Source organism: Vicugna pacos, chromosome 23, assembly GCF_048564905.1.
Source record: "Vicugna pacos chromosome 23, VicPac4, whole genome shotgun sequence".
NCBI lineage: Eukaryota > Metazoa > Chordata > Mammalia > Artiodactyla > Camelidae > Vicugna > Vicugna pacos.
Genome location: NC_133009.1, coordinates 12,641,836 through 12,661,513, shown reverse-complemented (window position 1 = coordinate 12,661,513; position 19,678 = coordinate 12,641,836). Strand labels below are relative to the sequence as shown.

At 41.6% G+C, this 19,678-nt stretch overlaps 1 protein-coding gene and 1 long non-coding RNA gene across 2 annotated transcripts in view; one reads left to right on the top strand and one right to left on the bottom strand.

Annotated features, from left to right (window-relative positions):
• The window catches only part of LOC140688733 (uncharacterized), a 32,367-nt gene extending 20,166 nt beyond the window's left edge, over positions 1-12,201 (bottom strand). Inside the window, exon 1 of the long non-coding RNA XR_012063498.1 lies at positions 12,104-12,201. This is a non-coding gene — a long non-coding RNA (uncharacterized lncRNA). The remainder of the gene's footprint in view (positions 1-12,103) is intronic.
• Positions 11,410-19,678, top strand: part of LPGAT1 (lysophosphatidylglycerol acyltransferase 1) — a 55,602-nt gene continuing 47,333 nt past the window's right edge. The window contains exons 1-3 of the mRNA XM_072948496.1: positions 11,410-11,621; positions 11,868-12,056; positions 12,936-13,196. Coding sequence (XP_072804597.1) covers positions 12,941-13,196 — 256 coding nt within the window. The 5' untranslated portion in view covers positions 11,410-11,621; positions 11,868-12,056; positions 12,936-12,940. The remainder of the gene's footprint in view (positions 11,622-11,867; positions 12,057-12,935; positions 13,197-19,678) is intronic.

The following is a 19,678-nucleotide window of genomic DNA, read 5'->3' as shown; positions in this document are numbered from 1 at the left end:
AATAGAGCCTTTTATGATGGTCTATGAGGCCCTATAGAACCTGTCTCTTGCCTTCATCTCCAACTTATCTCATACTAGGATCCCCAGTGGGCTGACCACTCCAGGTACGCTGGCTTTATCTTATTTATGAGAACTTATCATGCTCCTTTCCACCTCAGGGCCTTTGCCTTTCATTTCTCTGCAGGGGATGTACTTTCTGCCTCCTTTCACTTAGTCAACTCAGGTCCAACCGTTGTATCGCAGCTTAATCCTACTTCACTATGTTAAGTGCCTCTAATGTAAGCTCTGAGAACATTCTGTTTCTTCCCTTCATAGCATTTACCATGGTCATGCCATTTCTCATTAGTAGTTTAATACCTGACTCCCATACCAGGCTGTAAACTCTGTGAGTGTAAGAACCATGTGTGTTTTTGTTTATCAGCATGGCTTTATCTCCTAGAATGTGCCTGGGATGGAAAACGGGCTCAATAAATATTTGCTTCAGTTCCACTGCTAATGCCGTGGGCTAGAGTTGAGATTTTTGCAGCATTTCCCTTCTTCTAGCCTATTCACCTTCCAAACCGTGAAGTCCAGTACTGCCAAACTAATACCCTCTGAATTCCCACAGCCATCACTGTCCCATTGGTCTGTTGACGTGCCCCTTTATATAATTAGACAGAACACATTTATTAAGAGTGTGCTGTACACCTGTACTGTGCTAGATACTTTATATAGTTAATCCAGTTTGCTCCTCACAACCACCCTTGAGGAATGTTCTCCCTGTTTTACACGTGAGAAGACAAAGGCTTAGAGAGATTAGGTAACTAATCTCTCTGGGTCTAGGGCTGGTGACCTGCAACCAGGATGGTGCTTGATGCGTAAGTGCCTGCAATTGTGGCTTTCAACTATGTGTATTATTAATTAGAATTAGGTTTGGCTATGTATGACAGAAAAGTCAAAGTACAGTATTAGTGACTTAAGAAGATATAAACTTACACCTTTCTCATGTTGAAGAGACCAGAGGAAAGCAGTCTGGGGTTAGGATGGCCTGATCATCAGGGACCTAGACTCCTCCTGTGTGGCTGTTTGCTCACCTCAGCTTGTGACTTCCACTTGCTGGTCCAAAATAGCTACTTGAGCTCCAATTTATCTCATCCCTATTTAGTTAATAAGAATGTGGAAGATGTAAAAAAAAAAAAAAAGGTTGTGCCCACATCCTGTAAAGGTACTTTAGAGAAGTCACAGCTGACACTTCTGTTTACATTTCACTGGACAAAATACAGTCATATGATCACCCTACCCCGCAAAGGAGGCTAGGAAATGTAGTCTGTAATTTCGGTTGGCTATGGGCCCAACTTAAGAAAAAAAAATCCTCTTAACTATACTGCTATTTTAAAAAAGATCCTCCTATAAAGAAGAAAGAAAGAATGGATTGGGGAAATAATCAGCATTGTCCAAACACACGCTATAGCGCATTCTACTTCTGACTCTCAAACTATCTCCAATAAGCTTCTTGTTTTTCATCCTTCACTCTCCTTAAACCTTTGCTACAACAAGGCCATTCACTTCTCCGTCTCCCAGACAGATCAAGCTCATTTTAAGTTCTACTCTCCTTGCTATCTCTCCTTGGGAAGGCCTCACCTACCACGCTTTACCCACCTGCTCACCTCCTCCCTCCATGGAGGTTCCATGAACTTCTCCAGTCAATATACTTCCCCCTTATTTGAGCTCCAACTGCAAACATCAAATGCCCACATGGTATAGAGGCATTTCATCATCTTCTGTAAGTCTTTTCTATATTATCTTTCTTTCTCCCAAATAAAATGGGAGAAGCAAAATTCTGGGCACATAGGAAACATTTAATAAATAAATATTTGCTGATTAATATGTAAAATAGTCTTGTTTATATACACTAACACTAATCTAGACCTCTGGTTTATTCAGGATTTTGTCAATGCAAGTTAGTTTCCACAATGGGCCACAATGGGACTTCCATTATCCCTCTTCCATGAAAATATATCCATCTAATGAATATTTGTTGAGTACACTTTAGAAGTCCCCATGGAAGAAGGCTTGCTCTGGGTTATCCATTGATAGCTCTCACTTGGTTTTAAGTTTTTCGTTTTTTTATTGAAGTAGAGTTGATTTACAATGTTGTGTTAATTTCTAGTGCAGAGCATAGTGATTCAGTTACACACATGGATATGGTTTCAAGTTTTGAGTTGACGTGACGTTGTTTGTTGTATTGTAGTGCACTGTTTATCAAATCTTATGTACACACAAACCACCTGGGGAATCTTATTAAAATGCAGATCCTGATTCAGAAGATCTGGAGTGGAGCCTGAGATTCTGCATTTCTAATCCATCCCAGGTGACACTGAAGTTGGCCTACCACACAGTAAACAGCAAGGCTCTGGAGATCTTCAGAGCACCTGCCTCAGATTACTTGAAGATGCTTTTTAATGCTGGTGATACCGAGGCCCCACATCAGACGCAATGAGTCAGAATCTCCAGGCTGGGGCCCAGGAATCCACATTTTAACAAGCTCTCCAGGAAATGATTATCTACACCAAAGTCTCACGTTAAAAAGAACTGCAGATGATTCTTATGACCAGGCACATTTAAAAACACTGAAACAGAGTAGGTACCTTCTTGGAAGAATGTCATTCAACTCAACATGACATAGAATTACTGAAACTTTACCAGAACCTCATATAAGAACTTAAACTATATAACTAATACAACTTGCATGGCTCCAGACTTTAAAAATCCCATAATTTAAGAGACACCATTTTAGCCTCACTCTTTTGCCAATAGCTTTGTTTAATTCCTGGTACTTAAAACAGGAGCTTGTCCCTAGAAGACTACACAATAGGAAACCAAGGGATGAGGGATTCTTTGTTGACAGTTTCCAATTTACAATCAGGTTATATTTCAAGAGAATGGAAGTTTGCATTTCCCCATGGAAATCATATCCTGGGTGAGAGGAGGCAGGGAGCAGGGCCTGCCAGCCTTTGGGGTGATAGGGGGTGGGAGCCTCCCTCCAGGGCCTGCTGGTGGCAATGCTGAGAGGGAAGAGCTGGGATGCCCCTAGCCCTACTCTGAGGTTCCTCCCGGTTGCGTGGTTGCCAGCAGCTGATCCCAAAGATCTCCACTTCATTTTATGCTTTGAAGACAAAGTTTAAGAGAAACAAAGGATTTGAAAGGATGTTTCGTAAACTGTTTCTTGAAGACCTTTCAAGAGAAAACCACTTGTAATGAAATTCTTTCCTTCCTCTTCTTCTTACTTCTTTCAACCAGTAAGTACCTGCCTACCTTAGGGGGTTATTGTCAATATCCAGCAAGGGGTGTGTGTGTGTGTGTGTTAGTGTAAGAGCTTTGTTGATTGCAAGGCACTGGGGAAATGCAAGGTGGCATAATTTTCATTACAAGAGTCAGCCAATAGGCTCAGGCCCTGAGATGACAAATCAACCTTACATACATAGTTTAAGAAGGAGCAGGATGAAAATTTCTGCTCACACCGCTTATGATTTAAGTTGGTGAGAACCTTGGAAAGAGCCAAGCTGCACTGCAGAAAGCTTGGATGAGAGGGAAATCTAACCCAGGTGAAGACAAGTAATATACTTTAGAGGAAACACTATATACGTAATCAGACCTGAATGGCTTGCTAACCTCTGATATATCAGATGGCCAGAAAGCAGGGGTAGCAGAGGAAAGGTGGACTGGTGGGGGTGGGAAAGCTAGGCCTCTGTAACTTGGCTAAGGGATTGCATGGGGGCCCAGGAGGCCATAGAGGGTCACCAATCATTGGCTAGACTGAGTAGTTTCCTGGCTGTGGGACTTTGAGTGCCAAAATGATGAAAGTCCTAGGTAAGCCAGGAGTTGGTCACCCTGAGACCGCATCAGCTCTGTTTCTGGTACATTCTATGATGAACAAGCCACAGAACTTTTCCACACCTCATTTCCTTTGCTCATAAGTGGAATTATCCTGTGTTCCTTTTCTACAGAGGAATTCCTCTTTCTTATCAAACATCGCAAATTTCACCACCGCAGCACTGGAACAAAGATACTCTAGTGGTTTGGTTTGGTTTTGTTTTTAATTTCTGTGGGAAACCCCACAGAAACATAGGATACTTGTGAAATAAAGGGTTCCAGAACAGGTTAGGGCCATGTTGTCAATGGTAGGACCTGGAATTGTGAAAGAAAGCTTGAGATATGAGTTTCCACGGGGTCTCCTGAGAGTAAAAGTGAGGGCAGAGGAGAGGGAGTAGACGTTAGTTTAAAGCCAGTAGTCAGGGTACTGTTTCCAGAAAGAAGTCAATGCTGGGAAATTCTGTGGACAGAATCCAGCAAATTTGCCAAGCTGGAGTTCAGGTAACTGAGGAGAGCAGTTTCGTCTGGAAATCAAGGGGAACCCTGAAAAAACTTAACTTTTCCCAGGGACTAGAGAGGCTGAAGAAAGTAGATTTGGCTTTAAACTGGAGGATGGAGCACAGAAGGACAGAATGATTGAAAGGATCGAGCTAGTGAAGGACCAGCAGGTAAAGAGGTGAGAAAGAAGGAGTCGGAACCTTGTTTGCAGTCTGAGTACCATGAAACTGCATACCTGGAACTTGTCAAATCTGTACAGTTTATATGCTGAGATCTCCTCGTACTGCAGGCTCATATCGTGCAGTTAATCATGGCTACTCACTGCAACAAATGCGCAGAAGGAACGTGTGAAAGGGAAGAATGAGGTCAAAACCATGTGGTGCTCCCTATCAATGCAGCAGTTCTTTGGAGAAAGGACTCTGGAGTCCCGGCCGAGAAGACAGGCTTCCTAGGGTTTTTAAAAGATGGTCAGAGAAAAAGCGGGATGGCGTTCCAGGTAGGGGAAGAGCCAAAGCTAAGCTATGGAAAGTGCTCGTTTAAAAGTAGAGGAGGCTGTGTCCTGATGCATGAGATGGTTAGGTAAGTAGATACTCTGTGCTGGCTGGTTACATGATTGAATAAACATAATGAAAATTCTCCTTTCAAGTAAAAAATAAAGTAGAGGAGGCTGGTTGGGAAGTAAATGAGAATTGATGTAGAATTTGACAGTGTTTCCCAGTTTTTAACTTCATGGCACCCACTGAAAATGGTGATAATAATTTGGGGTAGATGGAGGCCACCATTCTGCTGCCCTAGAGTGCCAGGTTCTGCCACCCGAACCTCACTGAGATGCAGCAGCGCGCCCGGCCCATCAGTTACTGGACTCTGGGCTAACGAGGGAGGAATCGGGTATTGAGGTCCAGAAGAAAACCAGATAGAGACATTCACACAATTTGCTAGGACATGGAAACACAATGTCAAATCTTGAGCAGGAAAATGAAATGTTAAAAATGGTACTTTAAGAAAAACACTACAGCCACATTTTCTACGACGGATAGGGAGTAGGTGATAGCTTGAGAATGGAGGAAGGAAGATATTTTGATAATAAAAGGAGTAAAATTATTTGGTACAGGTAGTGATTCAGGTAAGGTACTTCTAGCCATGGAAACAATTATTTTTAAAAGACTGAAATAAACTCTAAGATGAAGTGTTAGCACCATTCTTTCTTCTAACTGTGGTTTGATGATGTCACTGTTCAAGGCATCCTACTGTCAACTTAAAAAAATGAAAAGAAAATACTCAGTCTGGATAAATTAAATAAACATTGAATTCAACAGTGTTTCCTACCACATATAAGGCACTAAGCTAGACACTGGGGGAAAAAATAATGGGAAAGACAGGTGATACAGAACCTCTAATCTCAGCAGAGAACCTGAAATATAAAAGATCCAAGCTTGTTGCAAAGTAGTAAGCACTGGGACATAAGCAGGTGCACAGAAGAAGAATGAATTCTGGAGCTGGGTGTAGGGGTATGGATCCTTTGATATCTCAACTGGATCCTGAGGGATGAATAGCATCAAAAAGACACAGAAAAGGAAAGCATGAACAAAAAAAAAATGAGCTTGTAATTGGTGAAGTTGCAACAGTGCATCTTTTCAAGATGGTGAGTACTTTCGGGTAGCCACCATGAGGGACAGGGAAAAGGTGAGAAGGGAGTGATAGGAGGTGAGACTAGAGAAGAGTGGCATCCCCTGAAATGTGCCCTCTCTCTCTAGGGAATAGCCTTTCTACCTATCTCTCTACACACTGTAGTGTGTGGTCAGAATGCACTCTGGAGCCTCAACACTGCAAATCGAGTCGCAGGCCTGCCACTTGCTAGCTGAGATCACTTAATCTCCCGACCTGTAAAATGTGTATGACAATATGGTCCTTATAATGTCTTTGTGAAGAATCAATGAGTTGATGCATAGAAAGAAAGCACTGAGCACTAATTATTAGAGACGTGCAAATCAAAACTACAGTGAGGTATCACCTCACACTGGTCAGATTGGCCATCTTCAAAAAGTCTTCAAATAATAAATGTTGGAGAGGGTGTGGAGAAAAGGGAACCCTCCTACACTGTTGATGGGAATATAAACTGGTGCAGCCACTATGGAGAACAGTATGGAGGTCCCTTTAAAAACTAATAATAGAGCTACCATATGATCCAGCAATTCCACTCCTGGGCATATACTCAGAAAAGACAAAAACTCTAATTCAAAAAGAAACGTGCACCCCAGTGTTCACAGCAGCACTATTTACAATTGCCAAGAAAATATGGAAGCAACCTAAGTGTTCACCAACAGATGACTGGATAAAGAAGATGTGGCACATACATACAATGGAATACTACTCAGCCATAAAAAAGAATAAAATAATGCCATTTGAAGCAACATGGATGGACCTATAGATCGTCATTCTAAGTGAAGTAAGCCAGAAAGAGAAAGAAAAATACCATATGATATCACTTATATGTGGAATCTTAAAAAATGAAACAAATGAACTTATTTACAAAACAGAAATAGATTCACAGAAAACAAACTAATGGTTACCAAAGGGGATAATGGAGAGGGAGGGGTAAATTAGGAGTTTGGGATTAACAGATACACACTATTATATATAAAATAGATTTTTTAAAAAAATGAATGAATTGATGTATGGGAAGAAAGCACTGAGAACAGGGGCTGCAATGTTGAAAGTGATCTATAAATGTCAGCTATTATTATTATTTTAACGTAATCACCAGTAACGTGTCATTATTTTAGTTCTTATGTTGGGAAAAGACTATTTTAAATTTGAATTTGTCTTATTCATCAGGGTACAACACGACTCTGTAGGTTCTGTCAGTGAAGGAACTTGCTGAAATAGCCTTTCCAAAATATCTCATACGAATACTTCTCCACTACAGCACCTGAGAATCTACCGATAGAATTAAGGTTTAGGGAAGTCCTTTATGAAATGTTAACACTTTAGGAAGAGGAAACACAGGCTTTAGCCACTAGCACCTCAGCATGGATTAGTTTATCACACTAGGCAGGGAAGACAGGACTGAACTGAGGAAATGTAATGTTGGACAGGTGAGACCGAAGGTTCTAGCTTAGAGTGTTGTCTGTTGGGGGTGGGGGAGTCTTAGGTGGGGTCTTCAGTGCCCCTTGGAAACTAGGGAACATTTTAGTATCAAGAGGGAAAAAAGGAAATTACTGGAAGAGGAGAGGGACATAGAGAAGAGAGAATTGTTTACTTCACAATATTGCTTAGGACCAACCATGTAAATAAAAAGAGTTGCTGCAAAGGCTTAAATAAAGCTGCAGTCAAGTCTTGATGATTTAACCCACCTTGTCTAAAAAATTTTTAAGGTTATAAGCCCTAATATATTTTATGTAAAATGATTATGGATACTAATATAGAAGAAAATATATGTGTTATATATATTTCATATATACTGATATGTAATATAATTAAAGAGACATGTATTTCCTGTTTGAAGTTCAAGCTGACAATAGTCAGAATGCATGACTCTCTTGGAGTGCTCATTTCTAGGATGCAAATGTTTCTAGTGACGTGGGGGGCCTGTGTCAAGTCATTGCACGTTTACAAAACTGCTAGTAGGGTTCCCCTAGAGAGGAAATACTTCATTGGAGCTTTAGTGCAGAAACTGGCACAGGTAGGTGAAACGTTTTCATAATTGCCACTAGGCAAAAGAGAGGGCCCTGGAGGATTCTTCTGCCCAAGGGAGCCCCTCCCTGGTTATAAACTAATTTGCTGCGTGTACGTGGACCAGATGGTGGAATTAAACCTTCTCGGGTATTGTGGTTAGATTGTTTTAAAATGTCTGGAGACTCCTGGAAATGTGAAAAGTCATGTCTCTTTTTCAAAGGACCATCCTCTTGTGGTTTAAATGTGGGCTCTTGAAACTGAAAATATCACTCATGTGGCTAAAGGGTGGGGTCTCTTTGTTTTCTTCCTTCCCCTGTTGGGGTGTACTATAGGAAGGCTGTAAAATTCTTGACTTAATGTTTGTGTTTTGATAAAGGTGGCTCTAAGGTAGCAGGACAGGGGGCTCAAAGTTAGTCATTGAAGAGGGGCCTTGCTTTCTACAGATCTTCTACTCTGAAGAACTGGCCATCCCAACCTCCTTGTCACAGCCATTCAGCACATTTATACATCTACCTGCCTGTCGTATTGTGCAAATAAGCTACAGAAAACTCTCAGGAGGCTACCTTAGTAAGTGAAAGGCGGCAGGGCAAAAAAAAGTATAGGCAAGAGAGAGGTATTATATGTAAGGTAAAAGAATACAAAATACATATCTAAGTGAACTCTGAAGTACACGAAATAAATATACCATCTGAAATGGTTCCCTGAAGAAGCCAGCTATTGGAGGCACTGAAGTGTCTGGAAACTGAATGTGCTGCTGGGGTCAAGAAAGTAAAACAGATAAGCTCCTCATTCACCCTGGGCCAAAAAACAGGGCATACCTGCCCCTGGAACACAGTGTCCTGTTCTGTGTGCTTAGATTCAAGATAAGTCTAATGAAACGGAGCCAGTGAAGAGGAGACCAGCTGAAATAATCAAGATTAGGGCCCCCACATCCCTCCCATAGAGAGCTACTGAGATGGCAGGATTGCACAGTGTAAACAACAGAAGGATGGTGTTATGGCTGACTTGTGTCCCCCTAGAATTCATATATTGAAGCATAACCCTCAGTACCTCAGAATGTGACTGTATTGGAGATAGGACCTTTAGAGAAGTAATTAAGTTAACTGGGGTCATTAGAGTGGGTGCTAATCCAATGTGACTGGTATAAGGACTGGTGTCCTTATAGGAAGAGACTGGGACACAAAGAGACAGACACCAGAACATGCATGAAAAGAAAGATGTCTATGTGAAGACACAGGGAGAAGATGGCCATCCGCAAGCCAAGGTGAGAGGCCTTAGAAGAAACGAACCCTGCCCATACCCTGATCTTGAACTTCCAGCCTCCAGAACTGTGAGAAAATAAATATTTGTTGTTTAAGCCACCCAGCCTGCAGTATTTTGCTATGGCAGCCCTAGCAAACTAATACAGTTGTGAACAGATGTGATTAAATGATTTAAAGTCATGAAGGGTCAAGAAAAGGCTATGAATATTTCAGAATACATCTAGGTCAGTTTCATAAACCAAGGTTTGTATACTCTACCTACATCAGAACCACTCATATTTTTTGAAAAGCAGGTTCCCAAGCCCCTTTGGACTAGAGTATTAAAAATCTTCTGGAATGAGGTTCAAGAATCTCTCTTTTTGATAGACACCCCAGGTAATGTTTCTGTACACTAAAGTTTGACACCTGCTGTGTAAGGTCCTGCCCAACCTCTGGCCCTTTTCTGGGCATGACTGGTTGGTACTAATTACATCTCAGCAAGTACTGGTGTGTCTGGCGCTCTGGCAGATGCTCTGTGATCCAGGAAGCAGGTACAGATTGCATTATAGGTTCTCTCTCTCCAAGCGTCAGCCAGTGTTTGCCAGCATGTGGGGAATGCCGAATGGGATGGACCTATTGGAATCCTTAGAGCAGTTTACTCTTCATTCTTGGGAGAAATATGTGCCTCACTTGTCTTACTCACTTAAGAATATAAGGACATATTTTAAGTAATCTACAGTACATGTATTATTTCTCTCATGAGATTTATTTAAAGATGCTATTACCTTGGCACCTAAATTCTCAGAGGAAATACAAGGAATTGAAGGGTCATACTTCACTTTTCTCTTGCCATACAACAGTCGAACTTACACAGAAAGATCTGACAGGGCTTTTGCCTTTTTATACCCTGCACAGTTAAAACATAATATTAGTGAACTAGATAAACAACATATATAAATAAAACAAATCAATGATGAATGGAAAGGAATTTAATAAATTATTTCAAACAGGGTCTATGCTTTCCTATTTCCTCATCACCCTAGGGAATAGGAATAGAAAATATTCTTTCATACATTACAAGGTGAATTTTCTTTCCTTCACGTAGAAACCAAAGAGGAGCTGAAGTTAAGGACTGAGGGAGGTGGGTGGAGAGAGAGAGGGAAAGAGAGGGAGATGGCTGAGAGTCCAAAGCAAACAGTGATAAACGTTTCATAGGCAGAATAGGTGGCTTTCTGATTTAAATATGGCATTTCACTTGGAGCATGTAAAAACACCCTCCCCCATTTTACAAACGTGATTAAGGGCTATAACAAGATTGTATGTTTGTTTTTTTAAAGTGAAATTTAGGTAGGCCATATGAGAATGTTCAGGTACACAGGTCATAGGACTATTTCTCTATTTTCCTTCTGGTGGTCCAACCTGTGAAACAGAATGCAACTACAGTATCCCAGAAGTGACCACTACAGGGGTACATGTGACCACAATTTTTTGAACACTTAATGACAGTCACTGCCTACCTTGACTAACTAAATTTCAGTATTTCGGTGTAAACCACTCATTCCCACTGAATTCCTTTTTTTGCGGGGGTAGGGGTCGGGGGGAAGGTGGATGGAGAATTGGAATTGTCATTAATGTTCTAGGTCCTTTCCAGGAGCAAGAATTTTGGCACTTCACATGAATTGATTTTAAACTCTAGACTTGAATACTCTGGAGAGGTTCAGAAGAAAAGCCATGTGAGCAACTGGGTTTCATTAGGAAAGAAAAGAGGACATTCAGTCTTCAAGGAGTCAGCTTCCCAGTTTGGGCAGTGATCGGTTGGTCAGAAGAGAGAGCCCTAACAATGAAAAACGGCTGTTTTCGTTGAAAGGAGGCTCTCAGTTTGGACCAAACAACTCCTCGGGTGATGTAAGGATTGGTGCTCATTCCTCGATCTTTCTGAGCGGTCCCGGGCTCAGCCCGGTCCCGGCCTAGGGGTCAGGCAGCCCCAAGGGCCTCGACCCGCGTTTAAGCGGGATCCCGGGCACCGGAGGCGGCGGCGGCGGCGCGAGCGAGCAGGCGGCGGCGGCGGCCGCGCCTTCATTAGAGGGCGCTCTGGGGGCGCCTTTGCCGCAGTCCTGACTCCCGCCGCTTCCTCCCCGCCGCCCCTCCCCGCCAGCCCCGGCGAACGCGGCCAGGCCCTGGGGACGGAGTCTCGGCGCCGCGGGGAACAGGGCGGGGGACAGGGCGCGGGCCGCGCCGCAGCCGGAGCGGGGCCGGGCCCCGCCGCCGCGTCCTTCCGCCGGGCCCGCCGCCGGCCATGCATTCTTCCGGCTCCTCTGGCTCCCGCAGCCCCGGCAGGGGCCCGGTCAGCCCGAGGTAACCCCCGGCTCGGCGGGCACAGGCCCCGAGGCTGCTGCGGGCCGGGCCCGGGGAGGTGCTGGGGGGCGGGGTAGGGGTGTCGTCGTCGCGCGGCCCGGGGAGGAGGCGGCGGCGGCGGCATGAGGGACGAGGGCGCGGTAGGCCCCAGGAGGAGGCGGGGGCGCGGAGCATCCGCCCGCCTCCCCGGGACCCGCCCCGGTGACAGGTCCGGCCTTTGAGTCCCCCCCGTCCCTCTGTCCGCAGGCAGCCGCGAGGGGAGTAGGGCGCCCGCGCGCCCGCTCGCGCCGCGCCTCGGCCGCCGCCGCGTCCATGACCGCGACCCCTCGGCCGGGGACACCCGCCGCCGCCGCCGCGCAACACCGCGCCTCGGGCCGCCGACCCCCGGCCCCGCCGGCCCCCGCGCTCCACCGCCCGCCGTCCGCGCCCGCAGAGGTGAGCCCAGCGCGCGCGGGCCAAGACCGCCGCCCCGACCCTTCTACCTCCGCGGAAACCGCTGCGGACTCCACCCGCCCCGCGAGCGCTGCCGTCGCCTCTTCTTCCCGGCTTCTTTCATCAACCCTGGCTTCCCTGCCCTCGGGCCGGGGACCGTGCTCCTCATCCGCGGCCCCTTTGCCTCCACCTCCTTCTGCTATTGCTCCCCTCCCCCTCCTGTCCTTCCTTCTTTTCGCCTTATTATCGCCCACTTTCTTCCTCTCACCCTTTTGCCCTCTTTCCTGGCCCCTTTCTCTTTTTTCAAAAAAAAAAAAAAAAAGGAACAGAAGACCCGATTTGCCGCAAAGGAAAAAATTTTAGCATAACTCTTATTGATAATGCAAAAGGAAGAGACCTTTTAAAGGAACGAATCAGTGCAGGAGGATGGTGGTGAGGGTACCGAGGTCGCAGTTATCTGGGAAATCTGATCGAGAGGTCCATGTTTCCGTCTTTTCACTCCTGTGGTCAGTTTGGAGATACCTGACGGTGTGTGAAGCAAGTGGGTCTATTTTTCTTCCTTAAAGTCCAACGGAAGACTGCAGTCAGACGCGGTGCGGGGCCGGCCACCGATTAGTGGGAATAGTGTTACCATTTGCCAAATACATTGTGACATAGCCTGTGCCTCCGTGAACAGCTCCCTTGACCTTGTGCGGCTCCTCCTCCCTCGCTCTCTGTCCCCCTCTGGAATTTCCCAGACAGATCGCTGAGGTACTACGCGGGGAAAGCTTAGACCCTGGATTTTTCTTATTTTTGTGCCGGAGGTGATTTCTCTGTTGGTGACTATTTAGATGCTTTTAATCCGTTTTCCTTTGTAAGTGAATTTTCTTTTTGCCTCAAAAGACAGGATGAACTCCAACCTGAGAATGGCTGTGACTTTGGAAGAAGCTCCGTGGTTGGGCTGGATCTTGGTGAAAGCCCTGATGAGGTTTGCCTTCATGGTCGCCAACAACCTGGTTGCTATTCCATCTTACATCTGCTATGTAATTGTGCTTCAGCCCCTTCGAGTGCTGAACAGTAAGCGGTTCTGGTATATTGAAGGAATCATGTACAAATGGCTTTTAGGAATGGTGGCTTCCTGGGGATGGTATGCTGGATATACAGGTAAGAGACAGAGCACTTTTTAAATGCATATTAAAATTTTGTAATGTTATGCTTAAGTCAGGAGCCATGATTTTTTAAAATGTGTATGTCTATGATATATTTATATTACACTTTGGTTGGAAGAAACTTTGATGCTTTAACCATTGAAAAAATAACTAGAAAGCAATTCCATTGATTTTTTTTCAGAATCCTAATTTAGGAAGGAAGATATTTTCAGATATATAATTTCCTAATTATATATTGATAAGTTCCTTAAATAATATTTTTAATGATTGACATCTACTAAAACCAGTACGTGAAAGCTCTCCTAGAATAATAGGTATGGCTTTTATAGGACTTCAGGACTTCAGGGCTTCAAGAACAAAGAGGTAAGATATTTAGCCCATAATGATTGGGCCTTAAGAAAAAGAACTGAGCCCTATTTGTGCTAAGATAATTAAATAAGTTTTTTCATTTAATGGTGTATTGTACTGTGTTAACATTTTAAGCCAAGCCAAAAATGGCTTTCTTTTCTGTTACGTATGTTTCTTTGCTTTACTCGGATCTGTATTTTAGTTCATAATTCTATATTAGAATATTAATTAAGTTTTATCTTTGTTAATCTATCTTCTGAGTGTCTTTAAGCAGATTTTTATTTCTGCAGGAGTAATGCCATTCTGAAGTGGACTTTTAAAGAACTGAATGAGAAGTAGTGTTTATTTTCTGTTTATAAGCCTTACATACTTTGAGAACTTGTGCCTCTGCTGTGAAAATTCTGTGCTGTTTATTATATTTATTTGACTTTTTTTTTTTTCCTCCAAGAATTAGGATAATAAAAAAGCACTGAGGTTTCTGGTGCTGGTCGTAGACCCTGAGGCTTTATCATAGAATTTTATAACTGATAAGCTCCTTAGAGATGGTGCCGCAGATGCTGTGGTCAGCAAAGTCTGTAGTTTGTACCTTGGAAGAGTGAGGAGGGTACTCGACGTTGAACAGCAAGCACACAGCAGTTCCCCATTTAACATTCTGTCTCCCTCTTTCCGGCCCAGGCTACACCTGCAGATTTTATCCTTGCACACCAGGGCACTGACAGCACACAGCTTCTATGGGGTCTGACAGTCCCTTGCTAGATCAGAATGCTCTCAGTTGCCCCAGATGTGTCCTTTTCTCCTTTTGGCGATGCCATTCATTTTTCTGCAACACCTGAAGCCCCTGGGGTTGTGTATGCATTGCTTCTTTCTGATGTGTCTTGTTGAGATCCTAATGCTCTTTAGATACAGCAGGTGAACTTCCAGTCCTTTTTTAGGACCTGGTGGTAGCAGTAGAGAGAAAAAATGAAGTAAGAATCAAGTTTTTGTCTGTGGTGCTGAATTCTTACTTGAACTGCACTGTTTTGTGGAATTACTTTGCTCTGTATAGTTTGAGCTTCCCCAGATATGCTATGCAGTACTAGTGGTTTTGTTCTTCATACCTGCTTGTTTCAGGTGAGCTCATAGTGTTTTTAGATACAATCTTGAGATTCATTCTCCTTAAAAATAATGAAATTACTGAAACATTTGTGCATGTGTGTGTAGAATATTTGTGTACAAGTGTTAGCATGATGAGAAGCTGAAAAATAATTTGGCATTGACCTTGAGATTGTAAGGAGCGTAGCGGTGCTGATTGAAGTTAAAGTTAGTTATCCTATGGCCACAGCGAGGCTGCCATGTGTTTTTAAGCATATTTTCTTAGGGTGTCTCTTCCTTGCTGACTACAGAACTATGCAGTTTCTTTTGCCACCTGCTTGGAAAGTGGTCTTGGCATGATCTGCGTATTTTAGTCTCTGAAGCTTCTGCTCTCCTTCCAGTGACTGCTTTTTGATCATTTGATCAGTTTGCCTCATTTAAATATAGACTATTTTAATATATACATTTTAAATGGTTTTCCCATGGGTAGAATACTTTTAGAGGATCTGATCACAGCAGAACGCAGTCAAAAGGTCAAACAGATTTAGGAATGACTTTTGTTGAAAGCCACAGCTGGCTCTAAAGAAGCAAATGTAAGTAGGAATTGATGAGCAGATGTACCCAGGAAAGGGTCTAGGAGGTTGTATTAAGCTTTGTACAGATTAGGTATTTCATTTCTTACCTTTGAATCAAGAGGACGGTGGGCTTAAGTTTTTTCTTTCCCCTTTCCCTATGCTTAAGTTTCACAGATGGAAAATTGAACATTGCCAAAGGAATTCTGCTTAGCAGATCTAATATATTCATGTTTTAGAATAAAAATTACTAAAGTATTGAAAAACCACTTCTGAGGAAACCTTAAATGTTAATTAATTAAATATTAATTGGGAAGCTGAAAATTGAATATCAGTATTTCAAATTGTGGCATTCAGTCTAAGGTAAGTCAGTTACTCAGCTACTGTGGACTTACACTGATTATCTAATCTCCACTGCCCCATATGCTAGCTGCTAGCCATATATGGATATTTAAATGTAAATTAATTAAAATGAAATAAAACATAAAATTCAGTTTCTCAGTCACACCAACCACATTTCAAGTGCTCGGTACTAGGTGGTTGGCGGCTACTGTATTGGATGGTGCAGATCTTCCATCATCACAGAAAGTTCTGTTGGATCGAGCTAATAAATAGGTAGGGCTTTCTCCTTTTTCTTAGGAAAAATGCATTTTATCTTTATAGAAGAAAATTTTTCTCAACATAGTTCTAAACAGATTTCTTTGGGGGGAAGACAGGAAGATGTATTAAAGTTTCGTAAAATGTCTTTTAATTTGAGGCAAATGTCACAAAAATAAGTCCTTTAAGTTCAGACATGCTTCCTGGCCGAGAAATGGTTAGGCTGGTAAGCCCAAGGGCTTGACTGAACGTTCTTGTACTTAGTGTGCGTTCTTAGGGCTGGAGTACCATTGTCTGTGGACGTGAAAGATGGAAAGGGATTTTCTGGTCTTTCTGTTTCTGGCTTTATGTCTGTTCAGGGGAACACATTTCTTGAAAGAGCTCTGAGGACACTGGGGTTTCTTCGTCTCACATTTCGTTTAGTGGGAGGTGCTGTACAAGCAGCTCACTTTGAGGAAAAGTCGTATACTGCCCTACTGTCACATTTTAAGAGCAAATCAAAGGGGATAATACCTTATTTAATGATCTTTTACATGCTTTATTCACCTTGGGGATAAATCAGTAAATATACTCCCCTCCCTCAATTTAAGTGAAGATTGGCAAATCTCAGTGAGAGATTTTTTTTAATTAGATGTGTTTATTTTAAATAGTTTATTTTGATTTTCATTCACTTGTTTTAATAAATTCGTTGTTCCCCATCCAAACACATTTAATTAAAGTCTTCTACACAAATCATTAAAAAATATTCATTGTAATGGAAGCTCCAGGATTTCTTACATATGTTGAGAGTTTTTTGGGCCACAGTCTGGCTGTAAGAGAGCTAAGGTGCCAGGGGAATTGCTACCAAGATGTTTTTGTGTAACAATTACTATTTCCCTTAGGTTGGGTGTTTACTTGGGTGGCTTTAGACAAGCTGATGGAGATTAAATTTAGCTTCCTCCCACTCCCAAGTGACAGCTGTCATGGCTCTGTGCTAGTCATTGTGGGTTATTTGATTATTTGATAGTATTTTACCTTTTTTTTTTTTTTGCTGGGATATTCATTGTGTGAGAAAAATTATTAGGAATTATTTTTGACCTTGAAATTCTAGAGAGAGTTTTTAAAATATATCTTCTGGAACAGTATTTTTCCACGTTTGAGTCATAAGCCAATTTAGTGTGTCAAGATGAGCATTTTTTAAAAAGCAAAATAGGAAAGAATTAAATAGAAAAGATCAGAAGTGCGTATATCTGTACTGGGTGGTGCTACAGAATACATTTTTCACTATGAGCCCTGTCAACATTTGAAAGGCATTGTTCTGGTGGAAAGAGCACTGAAATTGAGGAGAACTCTGGGAGTCAGCTGTCTTGATCTAGCTTTAACTTTAACATCTGTACACACCTTTATGAGCTTCTGTTATGCGTGGGAACAGGTGCCCTGGAGGCGTTGAGATGCACAATGTATAATCACTGACTTTAAGGAGATCACAGCAGCCTTGGTGGGGAAGACAGTGCACTGACAAGGAACACATCCTGGTACAGAGCACTGTACCAGGAGATGTCCTGTGGGTGAGAGAGGAAGGGCTCCTGATGCTGCCCCAGTGGTTGGTGGTAGCAGAGAGGGAATGGGGAATTTAGGGAAGGAGCGGCTTTACATTCTTTTTTTTCTTTTAATTAGGGAAATATTTCTCTCTGGGGTAATTCTCTCTGGGGTAATAGATTTTAAAGGTTTGAATAATGTGTCAGTTCGAAATTTATATCTTTGTGATGATAATATTAGCTAACATTTATTGAAGTATAAGCCAGGCAGTGTTCCAAGTGTTTCAGTCATTTAATGCTCACAACGGTCTTATCAGGTTGGTACTATTATTATGCCCCCTTTTGTTACGGATGTTGAAATCGAAATACAGACATTTCACGGTTACTTCCTCTTGTGCATTAACTGAGTCAATGCTGCCACAAGCTTACTTTTGTACTTAAAGGAGCCGTTGTTGACCTTTATATGATATTCCTAGAGTGTTTCTTAATTATTTACTACCAGCACTTTTGTTTCTGAGGCGTAAAATCTCTTTCTGAAGCTACAACTCTTTAACACCTGAAAGCAGTATCATAGCTGCGGATTTCTGCAAGAGGTTGAAAAAATTGTTTCTTCAAAGGAAGTATTGGTAGTATACTATAAATTTCATAAAATCCCACTTCCTTAAGATTCACAGAACAGCTCAACTGAAGTTTTAGTCTTTGAGTGCTTGACAGTAGATTGTCATGGGATTGAGGATTTACTGCATAAAATAAGGTCAACAGCTGATCTTGACATAGATCCAGGCGAGGAGTTTTCAGTACAGTGTTTTGATTTTTATATGGAAAAAAATTTGAATACCATTAAACATAAACATTTTTACTAAATTCTTTAAACTCAGCATTTTGATATCTGGTCTTATTTCAAAGATTGTATACAGTTGAGTACTTTATTTTAGATAGTTTAATATATAAATTTAATATGTATATGTATTATATATATATAATATATATATATAGTGTATTCATTCATGCACACATATCCACATGCAGTATTACAGAAGCACATGAAGCATTATTTGCAGTGGGTAAGACCTCAGATTCCAGAGTCAGAAAGAGCTGGGTGAGACAATTCCTATTTTCTGTTTATGTTTGCCTTGTATATCTCTGTCCATCCTTCTGTTTTCAAACCATTTAAATTACGGTTTGATTTAGATGTATCTCTAGTAATCAGTGTGGAGATAGGTTTTGCTTTATAAGTCAGTTTGAAAATCTCTTTCAATATTTGTTGAATCCTTTTATATTTATTGATCTGTCAAACATGGTTAGTCTGGGCTCTGTCATTGTATTTTATGTTTTCTGTTTATATCTATCTATCTATCTATCTATCTATCTATCTATCTATCTATCTTATCACCTTTACCTCTTTCTGTTTTAGTCTTTTAATTCCTCAGTTAAATATATGTAATCCTTGCCCAAGCACTTTTGCAGAAATTTTTCCCAGTTACTCTTTTGTTGGTTAAAGTTCATCTTCTGGTAGTTTCTCCATAAAGAATCATGAGAACAATATGGAAATATTATTCTTACATCACTTTCAGAACTTCTTTTTGTTGCCTTACACTTGAAGGACAGCTTAGCAGGTAATAAAATCCTTGGCTCACTCTTTCTTTCCTTGAGTATCTTACAGATGTACAAATGTCTTCTGGCATTAAATGTTGCTCTGGAGATAGGTGAAATCTTGATAGGGAGATATGTGAAAACTTGAATGTTTTCCCATTATTAATGATTTGATCTTTTTTTGTCTATGTGCCCAAAAGATTCCCTCTTTGCCTCTTAATATTTAGTAAATTTACTAGGATATTCTGGTGTAGGATGTGCTGGCACATGTGTAACATTTTAATACGTTGATTTGAATCTGTTTTTATTTCAGGAAAGTTCTTTAATTATATCTTTAAATATTTATTTTGTTTGATTTTTTATTGAAATATAGTTGTGTTACAATATTGTGTTAATTTCTGGTGTACAGCCTAGTGATTCACTTACACACATTATTTGTTCTTTGTCATATGTTTTTTCATTGTAGGTTATTACAAGATATTGAATATAATTTCCTGTGCCATACAGTAGGATCTTGTTGTTTATCTGTTTTGTATATAGTAGTTTGTATCTGCTAATCCCAAACTACTAATTTATCCCTCCTCCCCCCATTTCCACTTTGGTAACCATAAGTTGGTTTTCTATGTCTGATCCTTTTTCTGCTTTGTTAATAAGTTTATCTGTTTGTTTGATTGTTTTGGTTTTCTTTCAAACAATTTTTCATTTGTTTTGTTTCTGTCTTTAATGTCTCTCACTGTGTCTTCTGCCATGTCTCTCTTCTTTGTTCTCCTTTTAGTTTC